Source organism: Amphiprion ocellaris, chromosome 19, assembly GCF_022539595.1.
Source record: "Amphiprion ocellaris isolate individual 3 ecotype Okinawa chromosome 19, ASM2253959v1, whole genome shotgun sequence".
In the NCBI taxonomy this organism is placed as follows: Eukaryota; Metazoa; Chordata; class Actinopteri; family Pomacentridae; genus Amphiprion; species Amphiprion ocellaris.
This window is the reverse complement of record NC_072784.1, coordinates 18311843-18337879: the sequence shown is the minus strand read 5'-3', so window position 1 is coordinate 18337879 and position 26037 is coordinate 18311843. Positions and strand designations below refer to the sequence as shown.

At 43.5% G+C, this 26037-nt stretch overlaps 1 protein-coding gene and 1 long non-coding RNA gene across 3 annotated transcripts in view; one reads left to right on the top strand and one right to left on the bottom strand.

Annotated features, from left to right (window-relative positions):
* Nucleotides 1–2424: 2424 nt before the first annotated feature.
* LOC118469888 (uncharacterized) lies at nt 2425–25363 on the bottom strand. The gene is made up of 3 exons (XR_008599833.1): nt 25208–25363; nt 22537–22625; nt 2425–2537 (listed from the first exon to the last, which is right to left on the bottom strand). It is a non-coding gene; the product is annotated as an uncharacterized LOC118469888 (long non-coding RNA).
* Nucleotides 2537–26037, top strand: part of plekhh3 (pleckstrin homology, MyTH4 and FERM domain containing H3) — a 36656-nt gene continuing 13155 nt past the window's right edge. Inside the window, exons 1-4 of one of the 2 annotated variants that reach the window (XM_023264194.3) lie at nt 2537–2710; nt 7579–7634; nt 21179–21273; nt 25196–25378. In XM_023264194.3, coding sequence (XP_023119962.1) covers nt 2576–2710; nt 7579–7634; nt 21179–21273; nt 25196–25378 — 469 coding nt within the window. In that variant the 5' untranslated portion in view covers nt 2537–2575. Of the gene's footprint in view, nt 2711–7578; nt 7635–11114; nt 11240–21178; nt 21274–25195; nt 25379–26037 lie in introns of those variants that run through there. The other variant, XM_055005415.1, reaches the window with a different exon arrangement.

The window sequence follows — 26037 nt, the reverse complement described above, 5'->3', positions numbered from 1 at the left end:
TCTTTCAGAAACCATATATGGCAGGGAGGGCTTTTCTCTTTTTTCACTTTACTAGCGTGGGCTGAGGGAGTGAGCTCTAAAAATAAAACATATGTTCCTCCAGGTCTGTGGGAGCAGGGGCCCCCAGCGTATTGTTTTGGGATATGGGGGAGGACAAGGAGGATCTGGCCTAGGGAAAGATACTGAGAGAGAGAAAGAGGCTGTTGGAGCTTCAAGAAGAGAACTGAGGAAATATTCTCTCTTGCATACAAATATGTGCAAGATCTTTTGTAGTAAATACATACAGAAGACTGAAATAAAGTCAGTTAATAGCCTCTGTTTTTTCCCTGCAACCACTGGGGGTTGAATATAGGACAGTGCATTTACATCTGGGGTGTTCAGGCTTACTGTCCATAATGCGAAGTAGAGTCACGCTGAAAAGGTGCATCCATAAGCCTTCATATTGATGTACAAAGCCCCCCAGGGGACGGGAGGTTAACAGCATCTGTAGGAGTGATGTGCTTATGATGCACGCTGCAAAAACTGCCCATCGCGTCCTGTATTCGGTAGAACTACAGTCAAAATCAATCAAGTCGAAGTAGGTGCAGGAGCTCTTTTGGTGAGGAATGAGTTAAAGCCAGCTGACTTGAGATGCGTGGGGGGAGTCTGCACAGGGCAGAGAAGGGGAAATGAAGGGATATTAAGGGAGAAATAAGCAGGAGTGCCGAGGGGGCTGGATATGTCACGTGTCTGGATTTAGCACCAGTCCTCCTACCTCCTACTGCTGCATCTTTGTGGAGTGTTTAGCAAAGTGGAAGAGGAAAGAGTGGGGGAGGACTGTGTATATGTGTGCAAAAAAAAGGGAAAGAGGGTAAAGTAAGGGAAGGAGTAAGATATTTAATCAAATCAGATCTGATTTCTTCTTCAAAACAAGGTTTTGTAAAGTTAGTGTGTGTCTGTGCAGATTCTCAGTCATCCATGTCATGTTAATCCTAGAAGTTTCAGGAAAAAGCAACTGGATTCATCTTTTACAGAAAGTCCAGTTGCTTTTTACTGAAGCTCCTAGGTTTCATGTTTACTCTCTACTCATAAAGCTTACTTTTATTTTGACAGGCAGAAGTACTGTAGTTAAATGGAACACTCAATTACCTCTAAAAATACAATTTGAATACTTAAACTGATCTCCAGTATTCCTATTTTATGCTATTTTGTATTTTTACTTTTTTCTTATTTTCTCAACTAAATCTACTTAACAGACACTACTTACTTGAGATCAAAGGTTTACATGTGAATATATAATCAGTTTATAATGTATATGACATGATTAAACAAGCCTAAAGTTTAAAAAAAAGTCAAAATTAGTTAAATCTTCAATAGTCATAACACTGTGGTCAAAGATCAAAGGTTTACATGTGAATATATAATCAGTTTATAATGTATATGACATGATTAAACAAGCCTAAAGTTTAAAAAAAAGTCAAAATTAGTTAAATCTTCAATAGTCATAACACTGTGGTCAATGTATTGACAATAATAAGACAATAATTTAAGAATTCCACACTGACTGGAGACTTTCTATTCTGAATAATGAGTATTTCTAGTATTTTTGAAACTGTTTGTTATTAGAAGTAAATGCTTAATTCATCACTAATGATACAAAGAAGAACAGTGAAGTTAATATAGTTTATGTAGTTTTTAAAGGCTTACTATTAAATAAATGTCTGAATTAATCTCACTTAAATGCTAATTAGATTAGTTTTGACTGTAACTGTACATTTTCATTGTACTAACTTTGCATTATCAGCTTTAATTTTAGTATAATCTGGCAGCTGAGTAACACACATGAATGCTACAAATACCACAGAGTGATAAGAAAAGAATACTCCCACTGACGAGCACTGCAGACAGCTCGTTATCAGAATATGACGGGACATGATTCGGATGATTTGATTACCGGACATGTGACGCTCTGACGGCGTGGAGGAGGCGTGGTCTTGTGGGCGTGCCATGCCGGGGAGTGTCTGCGCTCGGCCAATCGGCTGTTAGGCCTAAGGGTCAGGGGGCGTGGTCTCGCCTCCCACACTCTCCTGTCCCAGCTGCTGCACGCTTTTGTTCAAACTCAGAAGTCAGTGAGAGAGTCGGCTCCGTGCAGAGGTGCGCTTTCACGGCACTCACCAGATATAGAGGAAACATCAGCGGTGTATTTTCCACCTTCTGTGCCACGCTGGGATACTAAATCACTTCTTTTTTTTATTGCTCTTCATTCATGTGAAGTTCAATCAGGGACAGCAAGGTGTCGCGGACGAAGCAGCTGGAAGCGTGGGGAAGGATTTTTCCTTAAACCTCTCTTCTCTTGGTTGATTTTGGAGTTGTGACTGCTGCCATGTGCACTTCCTAGTTTCTTTTAACAGAAAGGAGAGGGTAAAGCTCATGCTACTCACCATCCTCCTCCTCCTCCTGGCTGGATCTCTATGGAGAGGGTATGCTGTATGCGCTCACGCAGCTCTTGGAGTTACTTCGCGGCCGAGGCAACACCGTGAATGTTAAGTTTCACCGACCTGGAGAGCAGAAGAAGACACACTTAATCTCATTTTGAATGCCTTTGCAAGGAGTTTGCTGGTTTCTGTGCTGCAGGCAGGGCTTCAGTTTGCTCGGACGGGACTATGGGGAGAAAGAGGAGGAAGAGTCTTTTGAATTGCGCAACAAGGAGGACTTGACTCCCAATGGACGGGTAAAACTCTCCACCTGCACTCACAGCTCCTGCGCATATGCACATTTCAGAGCCTAATTTCACATAAAGCATATTCAAATAGTCAGAATTAACAATTTCCAGGTGTGTAAGATCAGTTTTGTGCAAACAGATGTGATTACAAGTCTTGGCATTGACAGTGATTGCTCTTGAAAACTAAATATGGATTGCAGCTTCAAGATGTGGTACGAAATGAGGCCTTTATTTTGAAGTAGTAAGTTCACATGTCAGCAGAGCCTCTATTACTGATGCAGGAGACAGTTTGGTGTTTAGGTTTGCATGATCCTGAAGGCAACATTGTGCAATCCCACACACACACATGCTCTCTGATGCAAGCTGTAAAAGTCAGTGTGTTGAACTGGTCCTGTGTATTTGGCCTCCATCCGCTCAATTGCAAATAAGACTGTGGCCTTGTCTTCTCTGTAATGTTAGTCATCTGATCAGGCACAGAGAGTTCAGCATTGTCCACCCACTTGTGAGGGGGCATTGTTGCCTTGAATTGAGGTAGGCTCTTTCTTTATAACCCAGCATGCAGCTCTTTATGTACAGTGTCTTAGAAAAAAAAAGGAAAATTTATCAGGAGGCTTTTAAAGAGAAGTTACTTGTGATTTCTGGCTCCAGTGCAAGCTAATTCCGCATTAGATATTGTTTGGAATCATAGGCATAGGTATTTTGTGCCGCTGAGATAAGGCTTACATTAGCAGTATGGCTTTGTCCATGGAAATTACACCACCTGGAGCCACCTACTTGCATGTCCTGCTTATCTATTTATTGTCCCTTTGTGTGCTCGCAACCAACCAGTACAGGGCGACAGCAATTTGCATGAAAAAACGATGGCAGCAGATAAGTTTTACACAGTTACTGGCTTAACAGAAGTCTAACAGCGCCGACAACCAGCAGATAAGAGCAACATCTGTTGCTCAGGGTTATCCAGAGAGGTGTTGGTGTGTAGCACACCCTATCTCGGTCATAATGTACCATCTGGCTGGCTATTGGTGGTCAAAGGAATCCAGCTGTGCTCCGCGTCTGCAATCAATACAAGATCACAGTAACATGTCCCAGTGGAGGCGCCTCATGGCCTTCTAAAATGAGACAGATCTTTTTAACTGAAACGATTCACATTCTTTATTGAGATGCAATCTGTGCTGTGTGTTCAGAATTATGCTCATCTGGTTGGCTTTGGTTAATTGTAAACTATTTGACATTATTAGATAACCTTAACTCAGTGATTGAATTGTAATCTTTCTTTAAAAGATGAAGAAAAGGATGAACAGTGTCAAAAAAGTGTAAAAAGTAGCCATCAAGTTTTTGTGTAACATTATCTTAACAGTAAACCTCATACATGAGCAAATGTATGACCAAAAACTAACTGGAACAGAGAAATTATGTCAATGTAGCTGTAATAAAGTCTGATGATGCTTTGTTTTGTTAATCAACAGCCAAGTCTATTGAACTCAGTGCCGTTAATCTCAATCAAGAAATCAGAGAAGAGAGAGGGCTGATTTACTGGAAAATATAGAATATAACTTTTTGATAATGGAAATCACGCTAATGATTCTAAAAGCAGTCCAAATTATCACTGTGTCCCCAAAGTAGTGTAGTCCTGCTGCATTAAATACAGACTCCACACTGGGAATGACAGTGCTGCATAATAAAAGGCCAACTCTGGGAAAAAAATACTGATAAAACTGATTTTATTATATATTGCAAAGCAAAGCCGTCTTACTGTGAAGCTCATAATGCTTCTTTGTCTATCGAGCTGCTCTGTCCCCTGGCGTGATGTTACATTACTGATTACAGTCTCTGCTCTATTGGTTAAAGCTCGTAAACATTCTGAAATATGAATTCACTTGTCCAGAGTCGTAAAATATTGGTCTGCCCCTATTTATGTGAAATACAACATTGTGTCTTAATTTATCGTGTGGTTAGGCTTAGTTCATTTTCTCACATTACTCCTCAATGGAAGGAAACACATTAATGTCTGTGGTAATTGATAGTGTTCTGACTAGTAACCAAAAGCAGTAAACTATTCTTTTATGCTAAGCAGGCCTGTTTTCTTATCATAAATCCACAGAGGTGTTATGGAGGTATTGGTTATTGATTCCTTAATGCTTGCAGGGAGTCAATCCACTCCAGCAAATCTTGTTTTCTCTTTGATTTGTGTTACTGGTTTGTGCTAGAAATTTGTATCAATAGTTCACCCCGAGCCAATAATTAGGGCTGCAGCTGAACCACTCTAAGTCAATAACGTTAGCTGACCCTCCTCTCAGAATACACAGATCCAGCAGATACTGTTTGGTTTGCCAGGGTGTCAACAGGGGGGTGGAGATGATCTGCAGTGATTCCCAGGGAAAGCCCCTCAGGGCTGCGTTCCATCGTTTACCCAGAGAGCTCCAATTCGTCCAGCGCTTGACAAGTCACATTTTCAGACATCAGGCCAGACCTCCCTGGCTGCGTCTGTGTGAGTGTGTGTCTCCTTTGAGCTTCAAAATACTCCATTTAGTAGGCTGCCATCCAGCTCCTGCCAGGGATGACCACAGAAACCCACAGGTCTGGTGGAGTCTCCCTCCTCAAGACATCCAAAATCCTCCCTGCGATCTCCTGCGTTGTTTTCCGACGTGCTGCCAAAGCATCGCCGTGATGTGTAGCATCCATGAACCCAAAGCCATAGGCGACACACTGTCCACTGCCAGCACTGTTCTTACTGAGGTTGGAATCATGAGTCAGTGCTGACGCTTGTGTAGGCTTGGCCCTTCAGAGCACAGGGCCATGTCAGAACCTTTTTCCCTTCATGTTTACAGTCCTCATTGAAAGAAACTGCTCTTCAACAGCTGCCCAAACAGTCACACTGAGCTGAATGCCTCCAGTGTTGGGACAGCTAGGCCCTAATTTTAGGACAGGACATCCGTCATTCTCTCTTCTTTCCATGTTTCCACTGAAACCTTTATTCGGTTTTTATGTAATGTGAAGTCACGTTTACCAATAAACTACCACCGCAGAGTGTTTAGGCCCGGCCAGTAGTTGTAAGTGTGGACTGGAGCACCGCAGTGCATCCTGTTGCTTGGAACAAACAGGCACAGTCCGGCTCTGCTGAGAGCGGGTCCCATTAACCATCGCTGCTGCCCTCTGCCTTCGGAGGTGTCACGGTACGCTGGTTTATATTTGGTTTCCGTTGCGTCTCTGCCTCACCACCTCCAGGCCACACATCTGGTCTTCAGGCCGACACTGGCTGAGCCCAAGCATTTCCTCCTGGTTACTCAGCCTCCCAGGAGAGCTGAAGGCACAGAGAGAGAGAGAAAGAGAATAGACGAGGGAAAGCGAGAGCGGAAGTTGGCCACGGAATGAACACATCACGGCATCTTTCCCTCTTTCCCTCCACGCTCTGCTCTAGTCTGGAGTGATTCATCCTCTGCCCGTCCAAAGAGAGACCTTTTGCCAGGGCTCTGCATCGCACGCTATTCTCGTTCCTCATACCACAGCCCATTAACTCTTTTGGATAGCTACTTTTCTGTCAATTTTTGGGGAAAATGGCTGAAAATATTTGGACTTTGCCTACCTTTCCCATTAGATTGTTGATCATGTGATTTGTTTATATTACAAAAGGACAGCATTTCTACGGTTGATGTGATTCGTGTTGATTTTTTGTTTTCAGTCACGGCTGTCCGGCTGAATTTTCTTCTCCTGGACTGTTGGCTTGGCTAAATCATTTACTGTATGGTTATGGGCAGGGGTAGGGAATTACCATACACACTCTCTTCCATTCATAAGTAACTCTCTGACACTGTTCAGTTATTCTTGACTGTCTGGTTTGACATTTACAGTACCTCCCCTGAGTTAAACATCAATGGAGTTTCATTATCCAAGCCCTAATCTTTTCCTCATTTCCCTCGGAGTCCATCTGCCTGATAAATATAACACAGATTCCATACTAGCCTATAAATTTGCAGTTCATGTTTTCTTTATTATTTTTGAGCCATCTAAAAAGAAGCAGTGGACTGTTTTTGTGGGGCAACGGCTATACTTAGGATAGTTTGCCCAGTAGTAAAGTGTGGTGTGTGAACTGTGAGGGGCCCAGAGCTGACCTGGATAGTGTTTCAGGTAGGCCAACACCCTTGAATTGGGCCGGGCGGCCACAGGAGCTGTCTCAAGGCTGTGGTTCGCAGAGACAACAAGTCGGGCCACGGCGACACACAGCGCCGCTCTGCACACCAGGGAATCGGTCCAAATTGCACACAGGCGAGCTCTGATGTCTGATGGGGTTTTCCAAGGTCAGGTTGGGAATTCAGGGGCTGGAGCTCCGTGAAAGGAAACATCCTCTCCCATCTTCAGCTTAATAGGGGAGTCCTGGGATGAAAAGTTCATTGTTTCACTCATGTAACTTGATAACTTCTCTAGTGTTAACTTGTACTGAAGGTTTGTGGCCATAAGCATCAGCGTTTCACTGTAAACTTACACATAGAAAAGATGAAGGCAATAGGTGAAATCTCAAAAACTAGGCTTATTTTTAGGTTAACCTTAGAGATCTGAATAAAAACATTCCGGGGTGTGATGGCCGGGGTAGCTTGTGCACAAAAGATTCCTCTGTTCCCATCTCTTATATTAAATTAGCCTGTTTTGCATGCCATATTTCTCCCCACCAGCTTACCCCTTGCAAGTGAAAGCCAAGCATTACAGGAACAGTGCAGCTATGTGCTGAGGCTGCCAGCACCAGCTGCGAGCTCTACTGTAACATGGCCACTGAAGGCCTACCATTGAGAGATCACTCCAACCTGTAGATTAGTTCTAAGGACAGGCTACTGTTTGTGTTGCATTATCATCCATTTACCCTTTTCTCTCTCTTCTGTTGACAGACTCCAGCTGAGGTGACTGTTTCTCAGCCAACTCGCACAGCCAATGGAACAAATGGGTAAGGAGAGAGAGAAACATCAACCCCCCTCCCCAATTTTAGGAAGTAATAGTTCCTTCTTTTACTTATATACTTCCTCTGAGTGCTGGGGATTTCTGTATTTATCCTCAGGCAGGCACATGTGTAAGGACTTGATTTTTCACTTCCTCTGCAGTATCTCGTGGGGTTCTCCTCGTGTGCATGCATGCCAGTAGTATGGAGTCACATGCGTATTGACAGATGATCTGACATTGATTGTTTGCGGATAATGTGGCTGTCTGTGTCAGTTTTCACACTTTACACTCTTGGCTGAGTTCTCCCATTCAGAAACTGTCATTCGGAGATGCATTTGCAAATAATACGTCAATGTTCCGTCTTGACGATTGTGTCCACTCGCACTCGAAATGTCAGGTTAAATCTACCCAGCTTCCTTATCGACAAATCCAATTACTTTGTTAGTTTCAAGGCTCAATCTGTTGGTCACAAGGTGCCATTGCGCATCTTGCAAATAATGAAATTCAAATGGTCATGTGGTTTACAAGTGAACGCTAGCGACAATGAAAAGGAGTGATTCATGGAAGGCTTGGACCAGACTATTAGTGCATGGCTGTGATCTCAGACAGTGATGTAGCCGGGCTCTGCTCCACTCTATCTCTGGCATCGTGCCCTTATCATCCCCCCGACCCCTGTTCCCTCATCCACAGTCTCTACTGTACATGTGCCGACTCACAGGCGATGAGTCACAAAGCTCGACTTGGAGGACTATTGTGCACCACAAATGAATAGACGAGGGTCTGCAGCAGCTCTCAACAAGAATAGAGCTGCCTCGGGAAGTGGGTAGGTGAGCTGAAGCAGATACATTCTGCTGCAGTCATACAGGACATGCTGTCTCTTGAGGCTTAAAGGAAAGAAGTGTGGACTGGGCTGGGTGACTCAGTTCTACCTCAGCAGCACTCCCAGAAGAGGTGTGGCTCAGATGTGTGTGTGTGTGTGTGTGTGTGTGTGTGTGTGTGTGTGGGTTTGCCAGGGTGTCAACAGGGGGGTGGAGATGATCTGCAGTGATTCCCAGGGAAAGCCCCTCAGGGCTGCGTTCCATCGTTTACCCAGAGAGCTCCAATTCGTCCAGCGCTTGACAAGTCACATTTTCAGACATCAGGCCAGACCTCCCTGGCTGCGTCTGTGTGAGTGTGTGTCTCCTTTGAGCTTCAAAATACTCCATTTAGTAGGCTGCCATCCAGCTCCTGCCAGGGATGACCACAGAAACCCACAGGTCTGGTGGAGTCTCCCTCCTCAAGACATCCAAAATCCTCCCTGCGATCTCCTGCGTTGTTTTCCGACGTGCTGCCAAAGCATCGCCGTGATGTGTAGCATCCATGAACCCAAAGCCATAGGCGACACACTGTCCACTGCCAGCACTGTTCTTACTGAGGTTGGAATCATGAGTCAGTGCTGACGCTTGTGTAGGCTTGGCCCTTCAGAGCACAGGGCCATGTCAGAACCTTTTTCCCTTCATGTTTACAGTCCTCATTGAAAGAAACTGCTCTTCAACAGCTGCCCAAACAGTCACACTGAGCTGAATGCCTCCAGTGTTGGGACAGCTAGGCCCTAATTTTAGGACAGGACATCCGTCATTCTCTCTTCTTTCCATGTTTCCACTGAAACCTTTATTCGGTTTTTATGTAATGTGAAGTCACGTTTACCAATAAACTACCACCGCAGAGTGTTTAGGCCCGGCCAGTAGTTGTAAGTGTGGACTGGAGCACCGCAGTGCATCCTGTTGCTTGGAACAAACAGGCACAGTCCGGCTCTGCTGAGAGCGGGTCCCATTAACCATCGCTGCTGCCCTCTGCCTTCGGAGGTGTCACGGTACGCTGGTTTATATTTGGTTTCCGTTGCGTCTCTGCCTCACCACCTCCAGGCCACACATCTGGTCTTCAGGCCGACACTGGCTGAGCCCAAGCATTTCCTCCTGGTTACTCAGCCTCCCAGGAGAGCTGAAGGCACAGAGAGAGAGAGAAAGAGAATAGACGAGGGAAAGCGAGAGCGGAAGTTGGCCACGGAATGAACACATCACGGCATCTTTCCCTCTTTCCCTCCACGCTCTGCTCTAGTCTGGAGTGATTCATCCTCTGCCCGTCCAAAGAGAGACCTTTTGCCAGGGCTCTGCATCGCACGCTATTCTCGTTCCTCATACCACAGCCCATTAACTCTTTTGGATAGCTACTTTTCTGTCAATTTTTGGGGAAAATGGCTGAAAATATTTGGACTTTGCCTACCTTTCCCATTAGATTGTTGATCATGTGATTTGTTTATATTACAAAAGGACAGCATTTCTACGGTTGATGTGATTCGTGTTGATTTTTTGTTTTCAGTCACGGCTGTCCGGCTGAATTTTCTTCTCCTGGACTGCTGGCTTGGCTAAATCATTTACTGTATGGTTATGGGCAGGGGTAGGGAATTACCATACACACTCTCTTCCATTCATAAGTAACTCTCTGACACTGTTCAGTTATTCTTGACTGTCTGGTTTGACATTTACAGTACCTCCCCTGAGTTAAACATCAATGGAGTTTCATTATCCAAGCCCTAATCTTTTCCTCATTTCCCTCGGAGTCCATCTGCCTGATAAATATAACACAGATTCCATACTAGCCTATAAATTTGCAGTTCATGTTTTCTTTATTATTTTTGAGCCATCTAAAAAGAAGCAGTGGACTGTTTTTGTGGGGCAACGGCTATACTTAGGATAGTTTGCCCAGTAGTAAAGTGTGGTGTGTGAACTGTGAGGGGCCCAGAGCTGACCTGGATAGTGTTTCAGGTAGGCCAACACCCTTGAATTGGGCCGGGCGGCCACAGGAGCTGTCTCAAGGCTGTGGTTCGCAGAGACAACAAGTCGGGCCACGGCGACACACAGCGCCGCTCTGCACACCAGGGAATCGGTCCAAATTGCACACAGGCGAGCTCTGATGTCTGATGGGGTTTTCCAAGGTCAGGTTGGGAATTCAGGGGCTGGAGCTCCGTGAAAGGAAACATCCTCTCCCATCTTCAGCTTAATAGGGGAGTCCTGGGATGAAAAGTTCATTGTTTCACTCATGTAACTTGATAACTTCTCTAGTGTTAACTTGTACTGAAGGTTTGTGGCCATAAGCATCAGCGTTTCACTGTAAACTTACACATAGAAAAGATGAAGGCAATAGGTGAAATCTCAAAAACTAGGCTTATTTTTAGGTTAACCTTAGAGATCTGAATAAAAACATTCCGGGGTGTGATGGCCGGGGTAGCTTGTGCACAAAAGATTCCTCTGTTCCCATCTCTTATATTAAATTAGCCTGTTTTGCATGCCATATTTCTCCCCACCAGCTTACCCCTTGCAAGTGAAAGCCAAGCATTACAGGAACAGTGCAGCTATGTGCTGAGGCTGCCAGCACCAGCTGCGAGCTCTACTGTAACATGGCCACTGAAGGCCTACCATTGAGAGATCACTCCAACCTGTAGATTAGTTCTAAGGACAGGCTACTGTTTGTGTTGCATTATCATCCATTTACCCTTTTCTCTCTCTTCTGTTGACAGACTCCAGCTGAGGTGACTGTTTCTCAGCCAACTCGCACAGCCAATGGAACAAATGGGTAAGGAGAGAGAGAAACATCAACCCCCCTCCCCAATTTTAGGAAGTAATAGTTCCTTCTTTTACTTATATACTTCCTCTGAGTGCTGGGGATTTCTGTATTTATCCTCAGGCAGGCACATGTGTAAGGACTTGATTTTTCACTTCCTCTGCAGTATCTCGTGGGGTTCTCCTCGTGTGCATGCATGCCAGTAGTATGGAGTCACATGCGTATTGACAGATGATCTGACATTGATTGTTTGCGGATAATGTGGCTGTCTGTGTCAGTTTTCACACTTTACACTCTTGGCTGAGTTCTCCCATTCAGAAACTGTCATTCGGAGATGCATTTGCAAATAATATGTCAATGTTCCGTCTTGACGATTGTGTCCACTCGCACTCGAAATGTCAGGTTAAATCTACCCAGCTTCCTTATCGACAAATCCAATTACTTTGTTAGTTTCAAGGCTCAATCTGTTGGTCACAAGGTGCCATTGCGCATCTTGCAAATAATGAAATTCAAATGGTCATGTGGTTTACAAGTGAACGCTAGCGACAATGAAAAGGAGTGATTCATGGAAGGCTTGGACCAGACTATTAGTGCATGGCTGTGATCTCAGACAGTGATGTAGCCGGGCTCTGCTCCACTCTATCTCTGGCATCGTGCCCTTATCATCCCCCCGACCCCTGTTCCCTCATCCACAGTCTCTACTGTACATGTGCCGACTCACAGGCGATGAGTCACAAAGCTCGACTTGGAGGACTATTGTGCACCACAAATGAATAGACGAGGGTCTGCAGCAGCTCTCAACAAGAATAGAGCTGCCTCGGGAAGTGGGTAGGTGAGCTGAAGCAGATACATTCTGCTGCAGTCATACAGGACATGCTGTCTCTTGAGGCTTAAAGGAAAGAAGTGTGGACTGGGCTGGGTGACTCAGTTCTACCTCAGCAGCACTCCCAGAAGAGGTGTGGCTCAGATGTGTGTGTGTGTGTGTGTGTGTGTGTGTGTGTGTGTGTGTGTGTGTGTGTGTGTGTGTGTGTGTGTGTGTGTGTGTGTGTGTGTGTGTGTGTGTGTGTGTGTGTGTGTGTGTGTGTGTGTGTGTGCGCACCACTTCCACAGTGTAGTGGAGGTGGCCTCAGGCCACATGGCATAATTAACTACTGGTTTGAAGGGAGTGTGTTAAGAGCCTGGCTGTAATCATCACACTGAGCGTGGAGATTAGAGAGCGTAGTCCTTGGTCATTACCTGGCCAATGACTGGACACACCCAGAAGTTCAGCTGTACAGAGAGAAAGCCAACCTCTGATAAGTCAGCAGCCTGTGATGTAGCAAATGGTGCCATATCCATTCAGTCTTACGAAACAGGAAAGGCGGCTCTGGTTTACGATGTACTTTTATCCAACAACTGAAGTAAATAGTCCAGATGGAGACATTAATCTAAACTACTAGATCGAATTATAGCTCAGATGAGACGGCAATGAACTGAGGGGATTTATGCTCGTCAGACCAGACTGATACAGCAATGCTCAGATAATTAGTCACACTGCAGGCCTGATGTGGTTAGGAAGTGGAAACAGAGCCGTGGTACAGACACATGTCTGCCTGTAGCGGGTCATTTCAGGGGCCACATAGTATCTATGGATACAATGGTGCTATCAGTTTCAACTATATTTGTGCATGCTAAAATTGCATGCACATATACAGTTATAGGTGCTCTATTTTGAGAATACGAGTGTATTTGTTCAGACACTAATCATATTCTCACTTGTAACAGGATGTAAATTACATGAACATAGCTGCAGACTTTTACTTTACAATGAGAGACATAACTAATGTTCATTTGGGTGCTTATTTTCTAGATGTGCTGGAGTGGTAGGCCACCAGCCGAACTTGCATATAACTTTTTCTCGAGGTTCCACTATTTTGCCTTGTGACCAAAATCTGAAGTATCTCCAAACGGGGCTTTTTAGATAGTATGGTGTTCAAATCTCTCTCTCTGCAGACAGGTTGGGCTGTGAGCTCTGCTATCATTACCCTACAGTTGTGGTTTAAATTATTCGCTTGGCTCAGCTTGACCTACATTTCAGTTTCAATCAATGGAAGTACGTTGTGCGACTGCTGTCCGTCAATGCCATGCATTCGGTGCAGTGACTCGGGCCCCCATGAGAACTTACAAGTTGACAGTTGTGTTAGAGCTGCTTTTTCTTTCCCACACGAGAAGTTTCACAATTGAAATACTGTTATTTTTCGCTTACAATTTGCTGACGGCCCTACTCATAGACACAAAGTCATGAAAATGTCTTGCTGTCACTAGAAACACAGAACAGGCTCGATTATATATTCTGCTGTGAGCAATAACAAGATGGAACGTTTTTGGTGATTTTGTGCACAATTTTAAAGAATCAACATTTTACAGATTTTAAATAATTGTGATCGTCGACTTTTTTTGTTGCACTGTTCTACAACAGTGTCTATCTTCGTATCTGATTATTCTGTTGATGATTTTCCTGATTTGTGTGATTTATTTGAAATATCTGAAAATTGTGGAAAAAAGCTCGTAAAGTCCAAAATCCCAAAAGGTTTCTGTTGACTGCCATATAGGAAAGAAAAAGAAAGCGATAAATCTTCACACTACATGGAAAAAAGAAAATATGTTGGCTTTTTCTGCATTTTATTTGCCTCAAAATGACTTAAACACCTAATTGATGATTGAAAAAGACTGACTAATTTGTTAATTATTTAAATTCTAAACCTGACATGTTTCGCCAGGCATATATTCAGTTGAAAGCATCACAACTCAGCATTATAGAAAACAATCTATAATTGATGAATGTTCATTTCAGACAAGAAAGCACTGATTTGTAATTACAAGAACTGATGTGGAGAACCTGAGCTTTTCAGTGATGATATTAGCTGGCAGGACACAGGGTCCATTTTTTTTGTGTTTCCCTGCTGACCTCTGCCATTCAGTCAGTAGAAAATGCCGAGCAGCTCCCTCCCTCCTGCTGTGCTCACCCTCAAATCTGTCTTACATCATCATTATTTGTTCATCCTCACTTTCTTCACTCTTAAGTTCCTCCTCATAGCCGGGGCAGGGCAGAGTATAAACTGTACCGAATGAAGAGTGGACACTCGAGGACTTCATCTTGCTTTTCACCATTTGTTCCATCTGCTTTGTCATTAACTCCCTTCCCTCTCTTCTTTGACAGCTCCTGGCAGCACAAAGTTTGACTTTTTTTTTTGTGATGTGGGCTAGTAGGCAGCATTGGCTGAAAGAGAACACTGTTCAGGAATGTATTTCATGTGTGTGGATGTGGAGGGTGTTCATATGCATGAAACAAGCGGTTGTTTGCATGAAGAGCTTAGAAGTGGGCCCCTGGTAATTGCCTGTCTGGATGTCTGTCGTCCTGTCTGTCAACCATCCATCCATCACAAACTGGCCCCCGTTTACAGCATCAGCAAATATACAAAGTTTTAATTCACATCGCCGCGTTTCGCAATCAGAATGACTTCATTCAAACGCAAAAGTCACTTACTCGGTATCATAAAAATTTCTTGCTGACACCACACACTTCTTCAGTCACAGACTTCCTGTCACACACCCCTCCTCCTCTGGTCTCAAAACATGACTTTTTTCCTCTCCCCTCTGCCTAGTCCAGAGTTTCTTGGCAGTGGTCTTGAGTAAACAGTGTATTTTTAGCTGAGAGGTCATATAGGCCCAGTCTTAATCACCACATTCCCATTTTCCCACCAGCCCAGCTTCAGCCAGAGGCCCATGCAGCCAGCCCATGCACGGTGGGGGAGGGGATAGGGACTGGGAAAGAGAAAGAGATGGATTTTTGCAAAGAGAATCTGCGATTATAGAGCGATACAGTATGACCTACTGTATTTTAATGAACATAGTACCAGTCTCCTAATGTATTAATGTCATTTGTGTACAGCGTACGAGCGACAATGGAGCGACATCAACAAAACGGCATCTGTTTTACTGTAATTTCCATGAATGCCTTTTCGGACCCATCTGAGCTTTTCATCCATCAAACAAGTCTTCTTGTGACACGTGCACAAGGGTCATTTTTGCAAACTGTGCATGTTCTTGTGGTTTACAAGGACCCGCTTTGTATGCCGGCACATGTTTCCACTGCGGTCATTCCAGCCCGAGAGCAAGGACACCAGTTTCCTAACTTTAATTAATGTCTCAGCATTGTGATTAGACCCTGGACTGAAATCAATGATTCATTGCTCCAGCAGCTACCACCAGGCAGACGTTCGACTCATTGTGCTGCTCATATACTGGATTTAAGTGTGTCACTGCCACCGTGAAAAGTCTGCCGGCAATGTGCTCATTAGCTGTGGTGACTATTTGCAGTATATAGGAGTGGCCTATATGCTGTTGATTTGAGTCGGTCAATAATGTTAAAGTGTAATTAAATGCATCCATGCATGTCTATAGAGTGGCAGGAGCAGTAAAAACATCTCTGTACTCAGGATTTGGAGCAGCTTGTTGAATGAAACGAGATGTTGTGTTGCTCCTTTTTTTAATTATCTCAATTGAAGGTGAAACAATGAATCGACTTCACTTTAAAAAGTAACTAAAGGGATTTATTCTTACCACATAGTTAAATGCATGGGTTCAAGATTAAAAAAGAAGAAATTTCAATGATTTAGATAAAACTTTTAAGTTGCAAACATTATTTTGGTGGGTAGGATTAAAGGTAATTGCATCAGCTTGACTTTTTGTGTAGTTTGAACTAAAATTTCTGCATTAGTTGATTTAAAACAAAATTCAAGTTGAGGTAACTGAATGAAATTAGCTTGATAACTTTATTTTTCTTCACCTTGAGTTCAGAATTTCAAATCCTCCCCTTCAACTTAACATGCCTGGACAAGTTGAGACAGTTAAGACTGGTAATTACTAGAAATACCTTTGATTGTAGAGAAGAAGCTAGTTCCTTGAACTCAGTGTAGTTTGTTGGTTCAGCATAATTTCATTAAAAGTTGTCTCAACTCCAAAAGATTCATGCAAACTTTTGTTATTTTTTAAATAATTTTATTTGTTTAGTTCAAACATAACTTTTTTAGAGTGTAGGCAACTAATTAGCGACTGTTCTGACAATTAGATAATGAATTTAGACAATTTAAAACAAAAATGTCAAACATTTGCTGGTCCCATCTTCTTAAATGTGAATATTTGGTTCTTTCAAAAGAGTCTTTTCCCCATTTTACTTCCTCTCTTCAGAAATCCACCAAGTTAATCATAATTAGGAGGCTGGCAGGAATGTTTTTCCTATCCCAATTGCTTGTAATTATGTTCTAAATAATGTGAAACTAACGTGACATTCGTTGGCAGGTCCACTGATTCCTGAACTATTTTTGATCATTTGAAATGGTTATTGTAAATTGTACTTTAAACAGTGATTGCACTTATTACTCATCATTTAATCAACAAAGAAGACAGATCAGGGTCATAGCCATAAATGGACAAGATTTACAGGTTGTAAAGTTGCACTAAGGTAGCTAAAATGTCATGAAGCCTGAGCTAGCAGCCACACAGGCTTCACCTACTTCAGCTGATGAGATGTCTTCTTGAGGCTTTTGTGGGTGTGTACACAATGCATGTGACTGAGATCTCCCTGACTCTCCTGTTAGTTTTGTTGCACTTGTTAGGGTGGAACAACATTCAAGTTTGATTCGTTCTCTCTTTAGCATGTGGAATTTGGTGACCTCATATAACTTCCAGTGAATCTCCACCCAACTAAACCTGATCAGAGAGTAGCAAAATTTAACTGTATTTACCTGTGTGGGTGTTTTAAAAATGAAGAAGTTGTTTTACAGTGGTTTTTTTTTGTTTGTTTTTTAAGCATTTAATTATCTGATCCGCAAAACTCGCTGGTGAGTTTGTAAGGCATGTTAGCCCTTTTAAAATGCCCAAATTATACCATTTATCAGCACCAGGAACTGAAAACAGAAAGCATCATCAGATTTTCAACTTTTACACAGTCTTTAAACTATCGCTGACATGCCATTTGATTGGGAAATTTATCCAAATGTAAGCTTCAAATCTGGATATTTTATCAAACTTACATTATGTTAACTGCCTCAATTAAAGATCTGCCAAAAACAGAACACTGGCATGAATCCAGAGTCTGTAACAGAACAAAAACTTCTGCATTCTTCAGCGCAACTGAAGAGCAATTAGTGACTCAGCTACAACCAGCAGTCATGAACTCGGCTGAACTGCAGGCTGTTTTGCAGTGAAAACTGAGCCCCAGGTAGCAAAAACACCTACAAATCTTTAGTTGTTCAGATGCTTAAGTAATATAAGACACTAATTTTTGTAGCCCATTATGATACAACTTAATGAGGCTTTCCACGAAGGCGAAACAGGTTCCCAAACTGACGTAGGTGAGGAGAGTCTGGTGTCAGTTGGCCTAGTTTTAAATGATTGCAGTGATGTGTGTGTGTTAAAAACCTTTTTCTTCCTCTTTAGGATGTAGTTCTCTGTTTTTTTTGTTCCCATTAAAACCTTTGTTATAACCACATAAATTTATGACTTTGAAATATTCATCATCAAAGAGAAGTGAAATCAAAAAAGTAGGTCAAGCACAAATTGTTAATGGTGACAATTCGTAAAGAATGTATTGAACAAGTCGTCTCATCATCAGCCCCACACCATCATATCTGAGGGCCTCATTGGTGTTACACCATACAGTCTCTCACTTCTCTATATGGCCAGTGATGCAACTGAACAGGATGTTAATATGTGCTCTAGATTGTATAGATAGATTATAGCATCAGATCTGTGTGCTTATGTGCACATAGGGAAATGTTTCCCTTCCTCTTGCTGAGCCTGTTTCTTCATTTCTGGCTCCTATTTTCATGACTTCCCCCTCTCCTGCTTTGTGTGGCAGCCAGCAGTTTTTTATTTGCTGCTCTGAGCTGATCTATGGGATCTGGGCTTCCAGCCTTTTCCTTTTCACTTTCTTAAACAAATGGTTGTTGTGCGTGTTGCACTTTTCCCTCCCGTATCATAAGAACTAACACTATGTGTCACTAAAAGTAAAACCGTACAGCGTGTTGATCTCAAATCACAGAGCACAATCCTGATTTTCACCACTTTCCAGGTTTCAACACGTGAGTTGTGTGACATTAAAATGATGCTTCTCCTCCTGAGTGGCTGATGTTTTGTCCCGGAGGGGAGGGCAAGTGAGAGAGAGAGAGAGGGGCTGTCTGTAGATGTGCACTCGCTCTATTCTTCGTGCTGTCTAATCCCCATGTCAAATTCTTTCCTGCGCTCCACAGGAAGTTGCCCGCTAAAGGCCCCACCGTCACAGCCTCTGTTGGGGCTTCTGGGAATGTGGGGGTGGTAGCATGGAGGGGGGGAGGAGAGTGGAGGTTGGGCTGGGGTTGTAAGGGCTGCTGGACAGCTGTGGAGATGCAAAACTACCACATCAACAGCGCTCAGACATTTGTCCGCAAGTTTAACGGAATTTTGTTCTTTTGTTTTGGCACAGCACATATTGCTGTGGTGAAAATGACCTGTTAACACAGTTTACATATACATATTCACATACGCTCCAAGGGGAATGCTTTAAAGCATCAGTACCTTCAACAGCATGTTTTATCAGGCTTATTAGAAACAGACCTGCGGCTAAGCAACTGACTATGTGTATGATTCCTATATATATATATATATATATATATATATATGTGTGTGTGTGTGTTCTATTTCTTTCCCTACTGATTTTTTTTTTTTTTTTGGTTGCCATTTATTTATTATGAATTAATGTGCTTTTAGAGTATTTTATCCTCATAATGACAACCAAAATTGAGCTTGTCATAATAATAAAAAAAATCTTGTTAACAAGAACAGCTTGTTGTTATACTGTAATGAGACGTTGAGCTGATTGTCACTAGTAATAACATGATACTGCTGTGCTCTGCAGCCAGTTTCAAAGAGAGATTTTGGTCATTAGCTTGGCTTTTTGAACACAATAGTCGCACTGACTCTGCTAAAGCAGCATTTAATTTGAAGGTCAAGCATCTGTGCTTCTAAAGGTCAAAAACACTGAATTTGACTTATAAGGTATTTTAGGTGGGGACAGTCCAGTCCTGTTGAAGGGACAAAAACTGATTTGTTCTTGTGCTAGCAGCATGCAAAATGCCCATATTTTGTTAAAATCTGCAAAAGTGAGAGCCAAGATTTGTTCTGATATTCTTCCAGCGTAGACAACCATGTGCACCACATAACATCTTCAGTACAAATGTAGAAGTGAAAACCAAGCTCGCTGGCTCAGATCCTGCTGTTGGTTCCACCACTTGTTTGGAAATTCAGACTTGGCCTAGTTATAGTATACATGTATAATAAGCTGATATTTAAGAACTGAAACAATAGCACACAGTAATCCAAAGCATTTAACATTAACATGCCCACTGTGTCTGCCAGGCTGTGTACTCCACTCAGAGAGCAGTTTTTCTATAGATCCAATCCCTGTCCTGTTTGGGCTGCCTGTCTGCATGAATGTCTACGTTATGTAGCAGGGGTTATTAACACCCTCGAATAAGAGATGTCATCACATTTCTATGTTTATTTTAATGCCTTTAAGTGGGGTCTGTGGATGCTGGGACTGACAGAGGTCCCCACAGGCTGCTGCTGTTGCAGGCGAGCAGGCTTAGTTATACAGCATGACTGAGGATAATGTGACAGGCTCCTGAGTCTGTCTCTCTCACTTCTGCTTTCTGGTGATGACCTGGACCAATTTATACACACATACAGAAAAATCGGCCCGCCATATAGAGTTTCACTGTGTCTGAACATTAGCTTAAATTAGAGATGCCACTCTGTTAGAATCAGCAACTGCAAATACATCTTATAAAGAGTTGTATACATAATAGGTGATGGGCGAGATGTTGCACCATAGAGGTCAGCTAGATAACCACAGTATAGACAGGATCAGGTCAAGCAAAGCATGCAGAAAGAGAGGAAATGGCTTCTGCAGTCATGTAAGCTGAGTCAGAGCAGATAAGACTATATTCAGACTCATTGATTATTGTTGCCTTCCGTGAGGAGGAACCTTTCCGGGATTATCAGATCAATAACAGCATAAATCAGCTGGCGAAGGTAACTGGAGGCTAGTAACCCTGGAGGGAGGGCTTGATTCATTTCCTGAGCAGTGATCCCAGGAGGAGGAGGAGGACAGGAAGGAAGGAGGGGTTTGTCACTTGTACTCACAGGCTAGTTAGACCCAGGAAACAGAGAAAATAAATGAGTAATTAGATAAATAAACAAGAACAGATAAAACCTCTAAACAATCCAATAGAGTGGAAATGGGCCTCGGCCTGAGATAACGAGGTCGAATTTGTCCCCAACATTGTCCAACCAGATGCTGAGTTGCTCTATATGGAAATGGCTGCAATCTATCATGGGACATTAAAGAGAGAAAGAAAGAACAGCACTTCGGCAGATTTACAGATGTTTTTGATGTTTATGGTTTTAACTATCCAAGGCTGTGACCTCTTGAACCCTCTGCCTTCCTGTGACCGGCGTGAGCCGACTGGCTGGGAGTCAGCCCGGCGTCGCTCTGTCACGTTTATTTTCAGTCGCCTGCTCGGCTTGCCGGGCCAAAGTGATAAAAGAGAGACGAGCTGTCCACAGTGGCGTGGTATGTATCAGCGTGCGTTCGAGAGGCTTGTGTGCTGCTGGGGAGGGAAAGTGGGAAAACGCTAGAGGACAGATATTCGTGGCACTTCTTCCAGTCCCCCTTATGCGACCCCCACCTAAGAGTATCAGAGAGGCCTGTAGCTAGTACAGAGTCGCATAAGGGGGCGGGGGTCGCAGCCGACTCTGTGTCTGTAGCCAGTTAGCTACCCAATGGGAGGGAGCAGTCAGGGGAAGACTTGAGTAGAGAGCATAGAGAGGGAAGCAGAGTTATGCACAATCTCCTTCTGCTCTTCCATGCAGGCACACTGTCTCAGAGGCGCCTGACGAGATGAAGAGTCTGATCATTGAGAAGAATAAGATGGGCCTGGAGGAAGAGCCTGAGCTGCTGGTGAAAGGTGAGTTCGACTTGCACGACTAACGCATCACATCACACCACTGTTGCTCGGACACTCTAAATCAGAATCAGAAATACTTTATCGATCACTGAGGAGAAATTGCTTAAATGAAACGCATCAACCTGCTACACTCAGACAGTATTGAGCATTGTAGTGAAGCTCAAGTGAAGACTAATGGATTGGCTGATGAACAGAACACTGATGATGAACAATGTTGATTATCAGTTAATTATATAAGGAAAAATGCTAATCATTCACTTACTCTGGCTTCATTAGTTTATATTAATGCTTATTATATACTTTTGCATTTTCCGTTGGACAAGATTGGCGGTTTGAAGAATCCACCTTGGGCTCTTGAAATTGTGATATTCATTTGTTTTTGTATTTCACAGGCTGTGGAGTCATTTAATTAATGGAAAAAAGCTACTCCCTAAAAGAATCAATAATAAAACATGATCTGTAGTTGCAGCACTACTTTGTTTAATAAATGAGCTCCTTGCAGGAATGTATTGGTGCTGCTCCTGTCATTAAGTATAGCTTAGATTTCAGTAGCCTAATTGTCTCCTGCCGCAGCTCCCTGTTTTGTTATCACCCTGTAGCCAACAATTCTCTGCCCATACGTGGCACCCAGCTGCCCTCCATCACTCGGCATGCATTCATGTGAGGATAGCTACTGGCATCAGGAGCCCCATCTTGCATGTCTGATGCTTTTGAGGAATGATCTCACAGGATATTTCTGTGCATTTTTCCCCCTCCTTGGCCTGCTGCTGACAGGGAGCAGTAAAATGCCAACGCTTGGATATGTTACGTCCCGTTTGGAATGGCGACAGTCAGATTGCCTAATTCTGACAGCAGTTACCATGCACCCTCGGCTAGTGCCCCACCCTCACTGTTGCCCCCCCCACTAGCTCACTGTTTCCCTCCAAAACTGAGGGCATCCACTTTCCCTGGGCCACTGTCATTGTAGATTTCAGCCTTTTGCACCGCATCCACCACATATATACACAGCAGAAGGGCACCTCAGGGTGTTAGATAATCCCTCTCATGTCTCTCCGTATGCTGCACGAGACTACGCTGTGAAGAATGCCTCCATTAAAGGCCTCTCACCCAGCAGGACATCCTGAGGCTACATGGGGTGAATATTGCCCCAGTATCTAAAATAGGCCAACAACATTGCAGATATAGACTGATGATGTGGGGATGAATTGTAAAACACATGGAGTGGTGACAGAAAGAGATGGTGACATTGGTTTATTGACATACCTTTGTTGATTTACAGTTAATATCACTCCTCACATGATGCGCTGCTTCTCATGCTCCAGTAAACTGCAGCCGAGTCTATCTGGATCTGTCTGAACCAAAAGGGGAAAAGGTTCAGCTCTGAGTTCCTTGTACATAAATGTAAACATTTAGTAGACAACATTAGCAGACTTAAAAATATTTGATCATTTTCTGTGTTTTTTTAGACCATTTATAAAACTTGCAAGCTGAGTGTATGGGCTAACCACAGAAAAATGGTACTTAATTTAGTTTTATTTTTTGTGTTTTTCCTGAGAGGATGTTCATGAAATGCCAGATGACCTTTAAAATGAGATGCACTTCAATATATAATCCTCGTGTTTCATTGTAATGCTATTTATTGTTAAAGCCGCTGAACAAGCATACAGTACCCAAAGAGTAGTCGGAGGCTTGCAGTGAAAAAGATGGAAATGCACAGAGAGAGATTGTTTTCTCAATCTGTGTTTGAGGGGGCAGGGCACTGAGGAGTCAGAGGTCACAAATGAAACAAATTAAGGGCGAGCCGTGGCCCCCAGGGGAGACATTAGCAGGCCACAGAGATGGGATCCAGATGGAAGACCATGGGAGGGGTATACAGGGGGTCTGGGGACTCTGCTGCTCTTTCTATCTCCTTCTGTCTCTCTGCTTTTTTTGGCCTTTTCTTATTGCACTGTTTAAAGTTCCCCAAAAAGAGCAGCATCTGTGGGACATCCCATGTCTGTGATGTGACAGAGGCGTCAGGGTCACCAGCCTGCCCTTCTCTCTATGTTTCTCACCCAGTCAGCTTGTCTGCAAACACCGTCCCACATCCAGTCTGTCAGCAGGCTCAGCCCAGCTTACCTCATGATTTTTATTTATCCTTTTCACATTGGGTTTTGATGCTGACCCCTCTGATGTGGTGTTAAGTACCTCCAGGGTTTTTACTTTGGGCTATATTGGGTGGGTTTATGGTGGGTTCAAACCTGCCACTTATATCACATACAGGCATTCTCAAACAGGAAACATAGCCGGAGAGGCTGAGCCTTCGCCCCCTCCTCTCCCTTTTATTTTTATTTTGGAGCAGCAGCTAGGCAGTGGGATCTTTGCGCTGCCTGGGAAAACCACTCTGAGGCAAGGTTAAAAACAGGGAGAGGGGAGAAAAGTGGCAGATGAAAGCAAACGGGAAGAGAGTGAGAGCAGCTAGAAGAAAGATGCAGGCGAAATGAGCGGTGGCTGACAGGTGGCACGCAGCTTTCTAACCACAGAGGAAGTTGTGATGCTGGCGTGGCGTCATTACCGCTTTCACAGGGTTGGAGGCTGAAGGTACGTTGCCTAATTGTTCCTTTAAAACCACTCTCAAGCATGCACAAGGCAGTCACGTGCACAACCACACAACATATGTCACACTGCCAGTGTATAACAGCGGTTGAGCCCTGCCCCCCTCCTAGCATCGGTCCAGGTGGTTTGCAGCAACTCTCCACCGTCTCTCCATCAGCCCTCTGGATGAACTCTGACCCTCTTCTACCAGGAATCTTCAATCCTCCTCTGTGAGTTTCTCTCCGGGCAGCATCTGGACAGCACTCTGCCAAACTAGTTTATTTATCTACTCTTGCGTTCTTTTTAGGAACAATTTGCACACATAGCTGAAGGAAGAGAAGAGGTTCATTGTTTGGCAACAGGGGATCTGTGCTGTTGCAGTCTTTCCAAACTCTTAGAACTTTGGGAACACAACGGTCTTGCATTGTAGAGTCAGGCCTGGCAACATCAGCAGACATGCCAATGAGCATGGCTTTGTCTCTCTCTCTGTCGCACTGTTCCAGTATATCTCTCTCTCTGTCTCCTTTTCTCACTCTGTCAACCTCAGAAGTGGTAATTATCTGGCTCTATGCAGCCTTTAATGCCTGTGCTATTAGCTGGCTGTATTTTTATCCCCTAGTATTTACCCCAACAATGCAGTCACATACAGACTGCAGCAAACTTTATGGACAATTACATGCCTCGGGGATTATTCTTAGTGAAGACATGGTGTGGCAGCACTGGTTTAAGTAGCTCCATGACTAGCCCACCTACCTCCGAGGCCTTTCAAGGGAAATGTTTGCTTTGGAGTGTACCAATAAAGGAGTGTCACTGGGTATAGGGACATTTCTGAGATTCACAACTTACTTGGTGCCAGCAAAGGTGACATTTATATGAAGGCATATGCAATAAATTGCTATAACTTTGGGATATAGAGTACATTTCTCAGAGTAAAGTTTTGGGGGAAGTATTGTTTTGCTGCCAAAACTGGGTTGCTGCTGCAAGAGCTGCATGGAAGTTGATTTATTTGTAGATTATTTCTTAAATTAATCATTTGCTCCATAAAAGAGTGGGAATCTGTCAAAAATCCAAATGTTCTTTGCCTAGAGTTCAAGAGGACAACTTTCCAAAACAAAAAGATATTTGTTTTACTACAAAGAAGGACAAGACAAAGCAGAAGGATCCCACACTTAAGATATTAAAGACATCAATTAAAAAAGAAAAATAGTATTAACTCATTAGAATTTAATTCCATCTCCAAGCAGTTGAATTGTCGATTAACTGAATAATCGCTGCAGCCCTACTGGCATGTGTTATTTCATTTTGAGGTTGAGTTGTCATCTGATGCATGTGTGTGTCCTATTTAAAGGTTGGCTCTTACGGGAGGTGCGAGGGAACTGGATCAAGCAGCGTCGGTACTGGTTTGTGCTGAGCCAGGACTCCCTCGACTACTACAGCGGACCGGAGAAAGGCGCCCGCCGACTGGGCACGCTGGTCCTCACCAACCTCTGCTCCGTCATCTGGCCAGACAAGCAGACATACAAGGAGACAGGTTAGCAAGACACACGTATGTACATAAGCAAACGCAGACGCCCTGAGGCATAGCTGACTCACAGTTATGTATACTTGCCCATAATCTCTGTAGATTCCAGTCAGACTTGTGTTAATTCCCCTGTGCGGTGCAGTGAACATAGACTTTTTAAAAAATTCCCTGGAAGCTGTTCTGGGTTTTTTAAAATGTGAAGTGATGTCTTGTGGTCCTCTTTCCCTTCCCATGAGTGCCGTAATTCTGAGTAAGTTTGGGAAGCCCCAGCTGTGTTTGGTCCAAAACGTGGCTCAAGGTTGGTCGAGAAACCTCTCATTTGGGTAATCAGCGGGAACATCTCCCTTCCATTTCTTAGAAGAGGAAAACAAAAGACAAAGAATTAAGAGGAAAGCTTTTGCAGTACGGGAAAAGACACAGGGATGACTTGTCCTTTCTGACTGTGTATTTCTCAGACATGTTGCCCTCTGTCTAAGTCTGTCTGCTTGTCCATCAATGGAGGGGATTATGTCCTTCTGACTTCACCAAACCACTTAAAATGCCCAAACTGTCCTATAAACCCAAACCCAAACATAGTTCCTACTAACTCAACATGCCAGGGGACTTTTCTGGACAGAAGTGTGCATTCAAAAGTGACTTTGTCACAAGCTCCGTCGGCTGTTTCACTA